Here is a 17,060-nt window from a genome sequence, read left to right as displayed (position 1 = left end):
AATGACGAGAATAACATACTTTGAGGACATGAAACGACGTGGGTTAAGCGACACCAAGGGAATGGGCCCACAGAGAAGGGCAATAGCTAGCAGCAATATTCCTGATTAGAATTGATGATCATTAATTGGTGGAGACTACTGCATAAATATACCCCAACAAACCATTATATAATCCTAAAAGAAAAACTCTATCTGCACAGCCCACGCTAAACATGCGTGAAACTGCAAAGGCTCGAAGAAAATACTTATGAGGGGGGGCAAGAATACTCCGCCGCCCCTCGCGGCGGCCGCACCAAGCCAGGTGGGAATGGGTGGGGGGCAAGGGGGGGTGGGGTGGTTTTTTTGTTTGTGTCTTGGGTTCTGTATTCTATGCTTGAGAACTGTTATCAGACCTGGACTGTTCTGATTATAGATGTTTTGGTGTATGTGCCCGCTCTACGACATGGATATGATACATTGTTTTATATGTGGCTATATATGTGAATAGAAACCTGTCTTTATATTGTTTGTAAAATAAAAATATAAATAAAAAAAAAAAAATAATCATAACAAAGCCCCCATTTTAGAAGGCGAAGGTCAGTTCGAACAAATATGATTTCTAGTAAATTTAAACACTCTGCCTTTATGTTGCAATAAAGCCTAACTGAATAACAAGATACGTTAAACCAAACAGAGATACATAAAAGCAAACTTGGATGATTATTTTTTGTATGAGGATAAATTCTAATTCACTTGACTCTAATTCAGCCATGACGCTGATTTTCCATGACATTGTAGGGTTGTGTATTTTATTTAAAAATTGTCTTAGTTTTGGATTACCCTCAATGAGCCAGAAGGGAGATAACCTGCTCTGGTGGACCCAGATTATCTAAGCATTATATGGTCAGGTATTTAATGCAAGAAATGTATGGTCAGACATGCTTTCCCCAATAATAGCAACTGATCGCCCGGGGTTAGAGGAGCTATATGTGAATCCATCAGTTTATCACCACATATAGTTCTATATTAATATTACCTTTAAGTTAGTTCTTGATATCATTGTAACTAATGTCCATATTCTTGTACTTATTGGTTATTTAACTGGTTTCACACTTTGACCCTGCTGTTATAGATGTCCTGATTCATAGCAAATCTACTCATTCTTCCACAGGAAGGATGCTGCATACTGTAAAATCATCCATTAAAATGCAGAATTTTCAGGTTTGGTGCAAAACTTTAACATCACCTGAAAACTGGGAGGGGGGGTAGGGAGGGATTTTTCACTGTAAGTATATTTAAGGTTAGTTCTTAGATTGGAGTTGCTCTGCTTAGCTGCATCAGAGTTATGAAAGTTGTGCACAATAAAAATGCATTTGTCACAAGTACAATGTGGTTGAGCCTTTTATAGTAAAAGTAGACTTGTGTGACTAGTTTTGAGTTGCCACTTTTTTGTCAATTTTTTAAAAGTTGCACTTCATAAATATGATACAAAGTGGTATGCTCTGAAATCCTGACCAAAGTTTAATTTTATATATGTAGGTGGTTTATTGCTCAAAAAGTTAAATATTTTTGTGCAAGTGACCCCAAAAAATTGCAAAGCCCTTATTTAAGACTTTTTGAATCCAGAATTCTGTAGTGCATGAGTTGATAAATTCCCTGGTTGTGTTTGGTCGTATGTAGTTACATCAGATTTTATTTTAGCTATATACAGCATAATTATCAAGCATTGTTATTTTAGACTGTGATTGCTTAGGTTCCATCATTGTGCAGTGAGGGTGCCACCCTCATATAGTACAACTGTTTTGTTATGTGCCAGCCATGAGTTTTAAACTCTTGATAGCTTCTTAAGTTACCAGTCCTGTTCTTAAAGGGGTTGTGTAGCCAGTACATATTGATTACCTATCCTTAGGATATATCATCAATATCTGATTGGTTGGAGTCCAACTCCTGACTCTCCCGCCGATCAGCTGTTTGAAGAGGAGGCAGTGCTTATGCAAGCACGGCTTCATCTTCTTGTTTACACTGTGTGTCATTTCACTTATAGCAGTGGCACAGTGTAATTACAATTGCTTCTCTCATTCCAGTGAGTAGAACAAGTACTTGTAATTGCGCTATGCCACCAAGACTTCAGCGATGATGCACAGTGTAATTCTGAAGAGGAAGTAGTGTTTGTTTGAGTGCTGCCTCCTCTTCAAACAGCTGATTGGCAGTGGTGTTAGGAGTTGGACCCCCACGATCAGATATTGATGACCTAGCCTGAGGATTGGTCATCAATATTTAGTGGCTTCACAACCCCTTCAACTCAAATATTATGTCTCCGGGATAACGACGACCAGTTCATGTTTTGGCTTCAGTGAATTAAATAAGGATCTGTTCACATTGGATTTAGAAACCTTCTTTGGGGATTTTATCTTTTTTTTTTGACAAGAGTTGTAGAGCATGCAGCACTATTCTTGCAATCAAAACAATGTAAACCTCAATGGTACCCTGAGGGTTGTTATTGTAAATGATTTGGTCAGCTACAGAGTTGCAAAAGTCATGACACTAGCATGAACAGATACCAATAGAATTGTATATGATCCTATAATGAAATAGATTTACAGTAATACAAAAGTTTTTACATTCATTAAATAGATTATGCAGTTAGACAGAGCTAAATATGTTAGTAGTATACCAAAGAAACAGGACAGCGGAACAGTGACAAATATCATGGTAGCTTAGGAAGTTATACTTTTAAACAGCCCTTTGAACTTCAGTTCTATAAAAAAAAAAATATGTAAAATTTATTGTTTCTGGCTATTTCCTAGCTGCTCATGCAATTCTGCATTATCAATATTAATTGCACCACACAAAGCATAAATGTAGAATGTTATATTTGCAAACATAATTGAATGGGTTTTTCATCTTTGGGACTCCCCATCCCCCATGGATTGACCAGCTCAGATGGATTACAGTTTGTTTGCCTCTCTGACATCGCTAGAGCACTCTACTCCCTGCTTGTCAATATTTGGTTTGAAGGCAGTTGTAGCCAATCACTGGCTGCAGCAGTGACACATCCTCCTTGTGTCACATGATCTATTGACATGGGGGACACCGCTGTGAAAACAACCTTTAACCCCTTATGTACCAGGCTTATTTTCACCTTAAGGACCAGGCCATTTTTTGCAAATCTGACCAGTGTCACTTTATGTGTGAATAACTTTAAAACACTTTTACTTATCCAGGCCATTCTGAGATAGTTTTTTTTGTCACATATTGTACTTCATGACACTGATAAAATGAAAAATTAGCAAATTTCCAAGTTTCAATTTCTCTACTTCTATAATACATAGGAATACCTCCAAAAATAGTTATTACTTTACATTCCCCATATGTCTAATTCATGTTTGGATCATTTTGGGAATGCCATTTTACTTTTTGGGACGTTACAAGGCTTAGAAGTATAGAAGCAAATCTTCCAAAACCCACTTTTTAAGGACCAGTTCAGGTCTGAAGTCACTTTGTGAGGCTTCGAATGGGACATGGTGTAAAGAAACCAGTCCAGCAAAAACTGCTTTCCAAACTACCACACATGGGGCATTTCTGTAAACTAAAGAATCAGGGCAATAAATATTGAGTTTTGTTTGGCTGTTAACCCTTGCTTTGTTACGGGAAAAATGGATTAAAATGGAAAATTTGCCCAAAAATAGCTGTCTTGGCACCGTTTTTATTTTTATATTATTTACAATGTTTATCTTACAGGTTAGATCATGTGCTATTTTTATAGAGCAGGTTATTACAGACGCGGCGATACCAAATATGTATACTTTTTGTATACTAGTGTCTACATAGTCTGAGAGCCATATTTTTTTTTTCTCTGTTTTTAGATGATTGTCTCAGGTTGGGTAACATTTTGCGGGTTAGATTGACACTATTTGGGGGTACATATGACTTTTTGATTGCTTGCTATTACACTTTTTGTGATGTAAGGTAACAAAAAAAAGCTTTTTTGACACCATTTCTATTTCATTTTTTTAATAGTGCTCACCTGAGGGGTTAGTTCATGTGGTATTTTTATAGAGAAGGTTCTTACGGACGTGGCAATACCTAATATGTATACCTTTTTTAATTTATTTAGGTTTTACACAATAATATCATTTTTGAAACAAAAAAAACATGTTTTAGTGTCTCCATAGTCTGAGAGCCATAGTTATTATTATTTTTTGGGGGCAATTGTTTTATGTAGGGTATCAATTTTTGTGGGATGAGGTAACGGTTAGATTGGCACCATTGTGGGGGCATACGCCTTTTTATTGCTTGGTGTTGCAGTTTTAGTGACGTGAGGTGAGGATTTTTAGCACAGTTTTTTTTTTTTACAATGTTCAACTCAGGGTTTAGGTCATGTGGTATTTTTATAGAGCAGGTTCTTACGGATGCGGCAATACCTAATATGTCTATTTTTTACGTTTAACATAAAAAAGCATTTTTAAAACAAAAAAATTATGTTTTAGTCTGAGAGCCATATTTATTTTTTATTTTTTGGGCCACTGTCTCATGTAGGGGCTCATTTTTTGCAGGATGAGGTGACGGTTTAATTGGTACTATTTTGGTGTACATATGACTCTTTTATCACTTTTATTACCTTTTTTGGTAAGTAAGGTGGGCAAAATTTCAATTTCATCATAGTTTTTATTTTATTTTTTATGGCTTTCACTATGCGGGGAAAGTAACATGACCGTTTTATAGATCAGGTTGTTATGGACGTGGTGATATCAAACATGTGTAGGGAATTTTATTTTGTTAATTTTTAATCAGTGATAAGTGTGTTTTTTTATTTTTACATTTTTTTCACTTTAAAAAAAAATAAAAATTACCCAGACCCACTTGGTTCTTGAAGATCCAGTGGGTCTGATGTCTGTATAATACAATACAGTACATTATATAGTGTTTTTCACTTTACTTAGTCTGATCAGACTTCTGCCTTTAGCAGAAGTCTGATCAGCACCATGTACAGCCGAAAGCCTGTAAAAGTGTCTGGTTGCCATGGCAACCATCAATCGTTGCCACAATAGAGCAGCGGGTGATAGGGAGGGGGGCCACCTCCCTATGTGATCCCATTAAGAATCGGGGGCTAAAAAAGGCACAGCAGCCCCCGATGGGAGAGGGAAAGAACTCCCTCCCTGTTAACCCCTTCCATACAGCAGTCCTTACGGACCGTGGCATGGAAGGGGTTAAACGGCGGAAATCTGTGTGATGATATCAGCTGTTTCAAGCATAGTGTCAGCAATGTGCTGACACTCTGCTTGCTAACCGCTCACCCACCCTCCTGCCCTGCCACCCGCCCTGCCGCCCGCACTGAGGCAGCACTGCTGCCAGCACTATTTAAAAAAAGCATTTTGAAGTTTCTGATCTGATCAGAAGCTTCTGAAAGCGCTGCAAACCGCAGGTCTGAATTTGCATCGATCAGCGATACGGGTCGGTCACAGGACCCCCCTCGGCATTGTCCTAGGGTACCTGCTGATTGATTTCAGCAGGCACCCAGTTCTGATCACCGCCCGCCTTAAGTACCAGGACATCTGTCTGTAAGAGTTTAACTGGATATCCTGGACTCTAAGTAATATGGATAATCCATTGTACATCTCATTTACACACACAATGATAAATAATTTTATAGTATGAATATACTTATAGGGTACTTATAGGGTATTGTACATAAATTGTATTTTGTACATTGAATGATTCCACTGTAGATATTAATATGGATGACCAAAAAGTACAGTCTTTTTCTATTTTTCCAGACTTTAAGGTAAACAGATTAAAAACAGCCAAACGATTGGACTGTTTTCTTCACACCACCTTTTTTTTTTAAATTTTAGAACAATCTCTTAATAGTTATTTGTTATACTTTACATTACATACATTTTTGGTAAGATACACTTTCAAGCTTTTATAATATTGACTGCTAGACTGGAGAATGAAAGAACATTTTAGTATTTGGACATCTTCCAAGAACAGTATCTTGGCTAATATTTATCAATGTCCTGAGCTGGATTACCTGTTGTACTTCAGTATACAGAGCTGTGTGATTACTTCTCTACACTCATTTAAAGTGTTGGCTTCAGGTCAAAATTTATAGGTCTAGTTTCCAAGGTAAAACATCTGGTCTATATGTGGTAATAAATATCATTTGGGAACAATTTATTTTTGTGTAGCAAAATGATATATGGCTTCAAAATAATCTGGATAGTTACATGGGAATAAAAAGGAAAAAAAAAACATACAAATGAAAACATATACTAGACTAAATATATGTATTTAATATAACAGTCAGTGCAGATCATAGATTGTTCGTTGCAGTAATGGTTTTATATTTCATAAGAAAGAATAATGTTGAAACCATGTTTCTGCCTCACTCTTAATGTTCTTTATTAATTCATATATATCTCTTTTTAAAATTTTCAGTTACGGACGAGTTTATGCTGCCGACCCCTACCACCACACACTTGCTCCAGCAGCCACCTACGGCGTTGGTACCGTGGTAAGTTTTCCCTCTATTTTTTTTATTTCTAATTTAATATTGTATAACTGAATTATTGTATTTTCTTGCTTTATAAGATACAACTGATGATAGGACACACCTAGGTTTTAAAGGAGGAAAATAAGAAAAAAAAATCAGAATATACCTCCAATCTTCATTAGACACCCAATATTCATCAGACCCCCATATCAAACCTCAGATGAGACCCCCATCAGACCTAAGACCAGACCTCCATGTCAGACCTCAGATCAGACCCCAATCAGAGTTAAAATAAATTAATGTACCTGTCCTGCTCCGCCAACACTCTGCAGATTTGGCGTTCTATCCTGTACTAACTGCTACTTGAACTTCTTCATGCCATGCTGGACTGTGACTTGACTGCTTACAATGTCAGGTCATAGTGCGCGCACTACGTCCTGGCATGGTACGCAGTAAGGACAGTGCAGCATGGTGGCTGGCGGATGACTAAGAATCACTCTCTGCACTTCCTGAACACTAGTGAGCACTTTCATAATGGAAGCGCTCAATAATATTGGCTTTATAAGACACACTTTCGTTCCACTTTGGGGGAAAAAGTGTGTCTTATAAAGTAGAAAATATGGTATATTGCTTCTTTTCTTTTCTTCTCTGTGCAGTGATTATTAGTGTTGAAAAAGCAAAGCATCTGAAGTGAAATTCAGTTAGAATTTTTGGAAAGAGTTGTTTTAAACAGAGCAGGAAAAATAAAATCACCTCACCAACTTGCTCAAGCAAAGACAGTCCGGTCCTCTCTTGATTTAAAAAAGATGTGCCAAAGGACCTGCATTGAGCGTGATGTTGGATGCATCCCTGCGTGCAGAGTTAATTGTCTAGCCACGCCTCTGCATATTTGCTGGGTAGTGGCTAGATCTCCTATGACCCCATTATAGTGAATGGGGCCATACAGAATGAGCCCGGCAGGGAGGGATCCAGACAAGTTGTTCCTTGTCAGAACAGCATGCAGGATCTGTTTCACAAAAGTGTGAAACAAGCCTAAAGCATATTCTTCCCACTTGGAGGCCCAATCTCAGTGTAAAGGCTTGGAAGTTACAGCTGGATAAAACTTTATTTTTAACCAACCTGGGGGGCCGAATCCCAGTGTGCTGGCCAAGTGTCTATTACATTTAAGAAAAAGTAGTATAAAGTAGTGGCCCTATGACAGAGTAGGGAGGTTGGCACCATCATCAGTGGTAGTAACAGTGACAATAGTGGCCCCATGACAGAGTGGGTAGGGGGGGCAGCAGCTGTGGCACACAGCACAAGATAGAGGCAGATCACAATAGTAGCAGAACCCAACAATAGTAGTGTGATAGCAAAACCCAGTGACATGCATATACTTTTAAAAATTTGACATGCACATATCAGTAGACCAAGAAGCTCCACTGTAGCAAAAGCAGTAGAGGAAACAGGCGGTGTGTCATCAGCGGGTGGCAGCATCAGAATAGTGACAAAAGCAAGTGGCCAGAAGTAACGGCCCATTTTGCACAATATTTCAGTGTGCCAGCACACTAGAGTATAATCAATAATGACAGAATAATCTATTTTGTTGTATCAGGCACCTACAAATCCTGGTTTATCCATGCCTGACTCATTTTTATAAATGTTAGTCTCTCAACATTTTTGGAACTATGGCCCCTGCTGCACTGGACACCGACTCTGATGCCACACTACTGGCAGGGAAAGGAAAGCATGCCCATGGCTAACTTGGCCACTTTAGGCCACCCTTCAAATTTACATGCCAAGTAGGCCAGAGGATCTTGGATTATTGGTGAGAGGGTGCATGCAAGTATGCTGCCATCTGTTGGTTGAGGTTCTGCTAGATCTCTTACAGCTGCTGCTGCTCGGTGGTTCTTCAGGAGGCGGCTGAAGAAAACTGGTCATCAAAGACTGCAGAATTAACTTGCTGATTGTAGAGCTGGTGCTCTGCCCTCCTAAACAGTCATGGTAGTGGAGTGTGAGCGCAGAGGATCCCCTCTGTCAGACTTTCCTGAGGACAGCAGATGGTGCTCATAGGCAGCAACCAACCAACTACACAGCATGTCTCTATAGTAGTCCATTTTTCAATTCCTCTCAGAAGGTATAAAAAAAACGCACCAAGGTAGAAGCTAATTTTCCCCACTTTAGGTGAAAAAAAAAACTTTTTTTTGCGAAAAGTAATGCCTGGCAGCTCTGGCCTTTTGCTGCTGCTGCTACCACCACCCCTTCTTCAGCTGCTACTTATAGCCATTAGAGAATTATTTTGCCACTGCCCATTCCTTTGGAGTTCTCAGGCAACTGTCTGTTGGCCATAGTTTATAACAACTTTATTGCTAACAGAACGGATTAGCTATGAATTTTGGTGCATGCACACTTATGTACATGACAATAAATTAGACCTTTCAGTAACAGTGACCTATAATATTGATGTATGGAAACTCTACAGCTAACAGAATGATTTACCTATAATTTTATATTGGTGCATTGCACACTTATGTAAATGGAAAATTATTTGACTTGCCGGTATCAGTGGCCTGTAGTACTGATGCACAGTAACTCTATAGCTAAAAAATGGATTAGCTATGAATATTGGTGCACTGCACAGTTCTGTACAGTACACAGCAATAAATTAGAATTGCTGGTAACAGTGGCCTATAATACTGACATACAGTAACTCTACAACTAATAGAACAGATTAGCTAAAAAAAATATTGGTGCACTACACACTTACCACATGTGTGTGGCAAAAAATTAGACTTGCTGGCTACAGTATTCTTTAATACTGACACAGAGTAACTCTACAGCTAAAAGAATGGATTAACTATGAATGTTGGTGCACTGCACACTTATGTACACAACAATAAATTAGACCTGCCTTTAATACTGATAGCAGAGTAACTGTATAGCTAATAGAATGACTTAGCTATTACTTTTGGTACACTAAACAATAATGTAAATGGCGATAAATTGTAGCAGAGTCTGTAGTCCCTGCACTCTCCCTGCAGTCATCCTGCTCTCTCCCTCTCCAATATTGTCCTACAATAACAGTTTTCAGTAATAGTATCCCTAGTGCATGAGCATCTTGTCACGTCTCTCCCTATACTCAGCTCCCAGGAAATTATGAGGACCGCGCAGAAGGAGTGTTTTATGGGGCTCTGCCTAGCTGTGACATCACAGTGGGATGGCTACCTGCGGATTGGTTGGCTGCACAACATTTTGGGTTATCTCGCGTTCCTGAGCTTGTCTCCTCCACACTTACTTTCACACTTGCAGCCGACATTTTAGGAAAACTGATATGTTACCACGAAACACAAGGAAATTTGGATTAATTTAGAATCTAAATTTTCCTGAACTTTGGACCAAATTCCGCTTTGGATGCTCCTCTTCATTCAAGTAGCTATTCAACTAGTAGCCACACTAAGTCAAGATCCAACCCTTTAATAGGCCTTCAAACTTAGGCTACTTTCATACTGGCGTTTCTGGGTCCACTTGTGAGATCCATTTCAGGGCTCTAACAAGCAGCCCAAAATGGATCAGTTCAGCCCCAATGTATTCTGAATGGATAAGGATCCATTCAGAATGCATAAATTTGGCTGTGTTTGGTCTCCTTTGCGTTTTTTAGACGGTTACTAAAAGGTAGCTTGCAGCGTTTTGGTGTCCGTCTGATGATGCAGAATCAAATGGATCCGTCCTGACTTACAATGTAAGTCAATGGGGACGGATCTGTTTTTCACTGACACAATATGGTGCAATTAAAAACGGATCCATCCCCCTTTGATTTTCAATGTAAGTCTAGACGGATCAGTTTTGACTTAGACTTTTTTTTATGAATAATGCAAACGGATCCGTTATAAATGGATATTAGCTTTTGCATTATCGGTGTGGATCCGTCTGTGCAGATACAAGACGGATCCGCACCAAACGTAAGTATGAAAGTAGCCATAAATGAAATATAAGCAAGACCAAAACCTTCTCCATAAGAAATAGATACCATGTGCAGATGGGTGTTTTGACTGTTATTGCACCTCTTTAGTGCAGAGCAAAGTACTGGATAGCTAGCAGGGAGGCCATTAATGTAGGTCTAGGGGGGTCTCTTTCTGGAGAATGTGAATTGATATCAGAATTTTTATAGGCAAGACCTTTTCTGATAAGGTAGCTACCTCAATAGAGATGAGGCTTTTGTTCTCCTAGATGATTGCTAATTTACATTACATTTGATAGATACACATTTGGTATGTTTTAATAATTTGCAATCCAGCGAAAAGTTAATTAACTGAAATTAATGAAAGGTATTTTCAGGTATTTCCATCACAGGGCAGGTATACAACAGATTATTAATTTCATTAATTTCAATAAAGCTTCCATAAACATACATTGTAAAATGTATTAAAATATATACTATGCCACCCTATGAGAGGACTGTGGATCCTGCTTCCTCCTCCCATACTGAACTATTGACAGTTTTTTTGTTGTTGTATGGTTTGTACAGTATGTACAGGACATGAATTGGAAGCAGAATTCTCAAGCTTTCTCCATTTTTCTATTTACCTTAATAAGGCATTTTTCCTAAACTATTGTCTTAATGAGATAACCAATCTCTATCTAATATTCCTGTTAAAAACCCATATACTGTACAAATTTACACACAAGGACTAAGTAATAATTGTTTGAAACACATTAAAGCAATGAATAACTAAGGCAAACACCATCAAATACCATGTAAGTAGTTATTTGCATTGCAATGTTTTCCACCTCCTTCAGTGCAATAAAAATGGCTACTTTATTTAATTGAACAAACAGGACAATGGGCTTCACGCCTGGTTGTAGAGAGAGTTTATCATTGCTTACTACTTCAAAACAAGATAAGCAAACAGGAGAAGGATCGCTTACTGCACAATAGATCTGGTAGAAATGATGCTTTATGCCTTCAGAAGTAAAACAAATATAATATTCTTAATTTCAAATAGCATAAATTATATAGATTGTCATCAAACACTTCTATGAAATTCATGCTCATTAAAGATGAAACAAACATGACCTGCTGTTAAATGGAACTGTTTCAATTGGAAGAATAGATTAGAAAATTCAGAACAGTCAAGGCTTTCTGATTATTTTCACCAAGAAATATCAAGACTGGCATTTTAGATGCCGGTCTTAATAACCCCTAGAAATACGGCTAATATAGGTGTATTTCTGGAAAAAGGGGTTGCTTTTATCAAGGACCTCTTTTCAACAGATGCTCCAATGATTAACTGATTACCACAGGTCTGGCTTCTGGAAGCCCCTCTAAATGTTATGACCAAAGAAGGCACCCACACAATATATATATATATATATATATATATATATATATATATATATATATATAAAATGTATATGGGTTTAGTTGTAATATGTTGCCAAGCTGCTTTTGCTCTTGAGTATATTTAACCATTTATAATAATTATCTCTCAGCAAGAAAGAGCTTGTTGTATTTTTCTATATCCCCCCTTGGGGAATACTGGGCAAAACAAATTTGTCAGCAACATGTTTAAAAAAATAAATAAAAAATCCCTTATTCACGAATCAAAATGTCTTCTGTTTCAAGTCCATGGCTTTCAGGAGGACCCATTCTTGGTCACTTGTGTGCTGCAGCTAATCAATAGTCTCAGCTGTTATATGAATGGTAGGTAACATGCCATTCTTGCACATGTGATAGCTGATTTCAGTGAATTGCTGCAACAGTCTCCTGACCAAGAATGAGTCCCCATCGCTTCTGGTCCAGCAAGAACCGCAGGGAACCATGGTACTGGAAAATAAGGTGTTTTGAAAGGTGAATGAGGGTTTTATTTAAATTTTTTTGAACACATTGCTGCCTGCCATTTATTTTATCGATTAGGCTGGTCAACCTCTTTAAAGAAACATTCAGGGCAAGCTACAGTATTTCACTGTTATGCCCTTTGCAGGACCCAAAATGGTCATAACATATGAATTTCAAGTTGTGCACTTGACATAATGTGTTTTGCCTGGAACATTCTAAGCTCCATTCTTAGTACCTGCCAGCTGCTAAGCTCAGAGCATACATGCATATCCATAATACATATAAAAAGAGATTTTTATCAAGATAACCCTGATCCATCATAACCAATAGTTATAATATATGATAAGTCCACTGCTGAAAAATGGTTGAAATAATTGTTTTTGCATATTTTTAAATACTTGTTTTTGGTGACTACTGATTTCTGGGGTGGAGGGTAATGGGACATTATGTTATTATATGATTTTTTTAAAAGTAATCTTAAAAAACAAACCCATGAAATTGCTTTGTTTCAGAATGCTTTTGCACCCTTCACTGATGCCAAGACTAGGAGCCATGCTGATGATGTCGGTCTCGTTCTTTCTTCGTTACAGGCTAGTATATACCGAGGGGGATACAGCCGTTTTGCTCCATACTAAATGACAAAACCATAAAACTCTTCCAGTGTGGGGGAAAAAGAAGCTTTCCGAGGCCTGGGTATTGCAATACATGCAGTAGTGCATCATTTTAGCAACTCTAAATAACTAAATAAAACTCAAAGAGAGAAAAATTACATTTTTTATCTTATACCTCAGATATTTTGTTCTGTGTATTTTAATATTGTGGGTCTTTAATTTCTCAAGGTTCTGTAGTTGATTGTTGGCTGTAGAATTTTTGTGGTTGACCTAGAAAGCTACTACTGTAGATATGAATATAAAAAAAAAAATATTTTAGGGCCACAATCAAGAGTGCTATAATATGTAAATTAATTATATATGCTAACTATTAAGCTATTGGAATTATCATATTTTGTAAGCGTGTGACTATAGTAGTCATTTCTGCATTTACATATATTTGCGTTTATTTGGGAGGGCTAAAATGCTGATACATCTAAGCAAAAAGGTTGCCACAGCACCAACCTTCATTTAGTGACTGTCCTAAATTATTTATTAATTGTCCAGAGCCAAAGGTTGTGTTTAAATTTGTGAATTTGACTCTTTGTACATAAAATCTGATGAAATGCTATCCTAGCTTACCCTTTTTAAGCATTCCACCAGACAGTATTCAGCTATTAACAATAATCTTGGCATATAGCAGTTTAAAAAAAAAAATAGAAAATACAAAAAATCACATGAAAAAAAATAAAAAAGAGTGAAAACAAGAAAAAAATATATAAAAAAATAAAACAAAAAAAGCAAACAAGCTAGTTAGTTCATCTACATTCTTTTTATATTTCTTCCAGTACAATAAATTATTGATATCATTGCTGATTTTTATAATGTGGGAGGGGGAGTATTATTAAAAAGATGACAAAAGCACTGTTTCTATTTTTTCTTCTTTTGAAAGTTGTAAAGGGAGAGTAATAAAAAAAAAAACCTTAAATTGTTTGTACCAGTTAAAATGTACAAAATTTACATCTGTGCAGTGGAGTTGTTATGTTCTAAAAATATACACAGCCTATTATGCTTTAGTTTTAGCCTATTAGAACAACTATTAGAGAAAGTTATCATTTTTATGGAGTTACTTACTAAATATATCAAGATTTATATAACATTTTACAAGTAATACATTCATTATGTAGAGATAATCACGGTATTTTCAATTGCTTGGTTGCTGCTTTTTTAAAACATTATACTGTGTGAACAATCTGCAATTTTTCAGTTGTACAAACCTCTATCTATGTAACTTACTGAAAAGAACGTTTTGAATACTGTATGTCAGTTAATTTATATAACTGACCCCCAGTAACCAATCTTTATACTTAGTTTTAAGCAGACCTATTAAAATCTAAACTTTCTAGAAAATATGGATTGTGATGTACAAGTTAGTTTATTATTCATGTTTACTAAACCATAATCCTTAATAACGCTTTTTTTACTGAGAGAGTGTCATCTATTTCAATTATATGGGTCTTATAATGTTTATAATTATTTATTTTATTTCAAGTGAGTGGTAGTTTACAGCTAAAATTACTCAATTAAGGCGTATGTTATATTTAATTAGGGAATCCTATTTTAACATACTATTTAATAATTTATCTTATCAAATTTAGTATACATTCAACTATTTTGAAACAGCTGAGAAAAAATATCATGGCAAAAGCTTGAAAAAACAACTAAATGATAATTAATAATATAATGAATTTGGTCAAAGTGTATTAGTAAAAAAAAAAAAAAAAAACTATTAAGTACAGGCTTTGAAGCAGAAAAAATAGACAAAATGTCTCAAATTTAAAACAATGGGCATATAAGCAAACGTATCAAAATGTTCTTAGTAAGTTTCAAAACTGTCAGTTTATAAAACATCTATTGCTATCAAATGGGACTAATATTAAACCAACATATCAATAATATTTAAAATGTATGCAACGTATTCCCCTTCATTATTGATATGTTTTTTTATAATATAATACATACAAGGAGACAGATTATAAAATGCTATTACTAGAAGGGCTGGTAAGAGAATAAAATCTGGTGGTCATCTTACAATATATTTTGCTAGACACATTAAGTGATATATATTTCTTACTTGGGGTTCCATTGACTTACTAAATGTCACGTTAGCTAGTTTTCAAGAATTATTTGGAAATAAGACTAAAACTGTTGTCCATCCCTGACTGAGTCTACATTATGGAGCGTGTAGACTTTTTCAGTGAAGGATTTGACTAATCATTTCTTCTTTCACATAGCAGTGATTGTGAGGTTACAAAGCAGACCAGCCAGCTGGTTGTATGTAGAGAAAGCTTAAAAATGCTATATTCTGAGAGGGCATCTACAGTATTTTGATCATGAAACACAGATCAGAATATGAGGGATCACGGGGTAAACTATCATAGACAAAATATCTTTTGCACAGTGAAATGTATTAAATTCATTCATTTTATCAGTCTTAAATAATTATTCAAAAACATACAAAAGGAGCATTTTGATTACAGATGGTCTTTAAATGGTAGTGAAACACTTAGCAGTGGGATTTTCTCTTTCATGCACATAAAAATATGCAAATAGTACTTTTGTAATGTTTTCTAAGCGTACTATAGTAAAAAGATTCATAACATATAATATCAAAGATTACTGGGTACAAGATCATCAACATCGAGCACAGATAGGTCAAGCCTATTGTCCTGAGCGGAGAAATATGCAATGCAATTCATAATAATTCCATTTGTCAAGTTACTGAAAAATTGCAGTTTGTGTGTGTATATGTGTAGATTATCTTCCATGGTGTCCTGTTTATGATCTAAAATGAGCTATGGTAATCTCATGAGGAGTTATGTTTTTGTATTTGTAATAAATTAAATTAGCTAGGAGGGGAGGGAGGCAAAATGTGGGTACATTGCCCATTCTTTATATTTTTTGTTCATTGCAAATAATATCCTCATATGTACTGTGCCCGTCCACTGAGACGACCACTGTATTCAATGATTCACTGCTGTAAACCTACCAACTTGCTATAAAAACTGCTTTAAATACAAGTGTTTGTGACCAGATTTTCTCTTTGTCATCGTATGTGCATGCAAGTATGATCAGTTGAACATACATCAATAAAGATCCACAAAAGATTAAATGTTTTCAGTAGTGTTTCTAAGTATAGAGAGTATCTTTTATGTTTAGACATTAGAAAAAAAAAGTTGCAAATTGAAAAAAGAAACCTTTCTGTATTGTGTGTTATTTTCAGTATAAAAGAAAAGGGATATTCCCTCCAGTATATTTAAAGTATATGCAAATCCAATATAAAATGTACTGTAACACTGGGAAAAAAATATTTTTTTAGTAGATCGGCATCACCTTAAATCAACAATGGGGGTTTGCATCATTTTCTAAAACACCTCAGAGATACTGATATTAAAATCAGAATTAAAACCTTATGATGTGAATGAATGGCGTTATAATTCTTGAAGAAAAAAGAAAAAAACTAACAAAAAAAATCTAATCTGTAATGGAATGACAGTTGTCAGAAGGATAGAGGTATCCATATTTCGCAAACAAATAGCAAAAAGATTTTTCAATGGTTATAATTTAATTAAAATGTTTATCTGGGATAGATATATTTGGATTTTTTTTATTTATGTTCATTTCTTTTTTAACAGTATATATTTGGAATGTTTTCATGTATGTAAATAATTACCATTGCTATCAAGTATAAAATAAATTATAAAATACAATGTGTGGATTATAGTGACTTCAAAACAGATTATCAAAGAAATCTGCAAACCCAGAAAATGTGTATATCTGTCTTTAGAAATGAGTGTTTATATCACTACAGTGGTTTGTGAATAAAGAACAATGGTTTGTAATATTAAAAAAATAAAAATAAAAGCTTAGTCTCAAATGTATAAATAACACCTGGAGTGCGTCTTTTGTGTGTTTTTGAATAGTTATAATGACGGAGAATGCAAATTGGATATTTAACCATTAATAAACCATTAGAGAGAAAAGATATGATTGTTTATTTTAGCCAAAGCTAAGAGTTAGACTTAAAGTACTTATGCAGCCAGTACATAATGATCAGTATCTGATCGGTAGGTGCCACACTTCTGGTACCTACACTAGTCAGTTGTTTGAAGAGGAGGCA

At 35.9% G+C, this 17,060-nt stretch overlaps 1 protein-coding gene across 8 annotated transcripts in view; it reads left to right on the top strand.

Annotated features, from left to right (window-relative positions):
- The window catches only part of RBFOX1 (RNA binding fox-1 homolog 1), a 333,478-nt gene extending 316,657 nt beyond the window's left edge, over positions 1 to 16,821 (top strand). For 7 of the 8 annotated variants that reach the window (XM_044303355.1, XM_044303360.1, XM_044303356.1 and 4 more), the window contains 2 exons: positions 6,421 to 6,496; positions 12,803 to 16,821. In XM_044303355.1, the coding sequence (XP_044159290.1) occupies positions 6,421 to 6,496; positions 12,803 to 12,925 (199 nt within the window). In that variant the 3' untranslated portion in view covers positions 12,926 to 16,821. Of the gene's footprint in view, positions 1 to 6,420; positions 6,497 to 12,802 lie in introns of those variants that run through there. The other variant, XR_006391053.1, reaches the window with a different exon arrangement.
- The last annotated feature ends 239 nt before the right edge of the window (positions 16,822 to 17,060 follow it).

Source organism: Bufo gargarizans, chromosome 8 (assembly GCF_014858855.1).
Source record: "Bufo gargarizans isolate SCDJY-AF-19 chromosome 8, ASM1485885v1, whole genome shotgun sequence".
Classification (NCBI taxonomy): domain Eukaryota; kingdom Metazoa; phylum Chordata; class Amphibia; order Anura; family Bufonidae; genus Bufo; species Bufo gargarizans.
The sequence above is the reverse complement of the archived record's forward strand: the minus strand, read 5'-3'. Positions and strand labels throughout refer to the sequence as shown.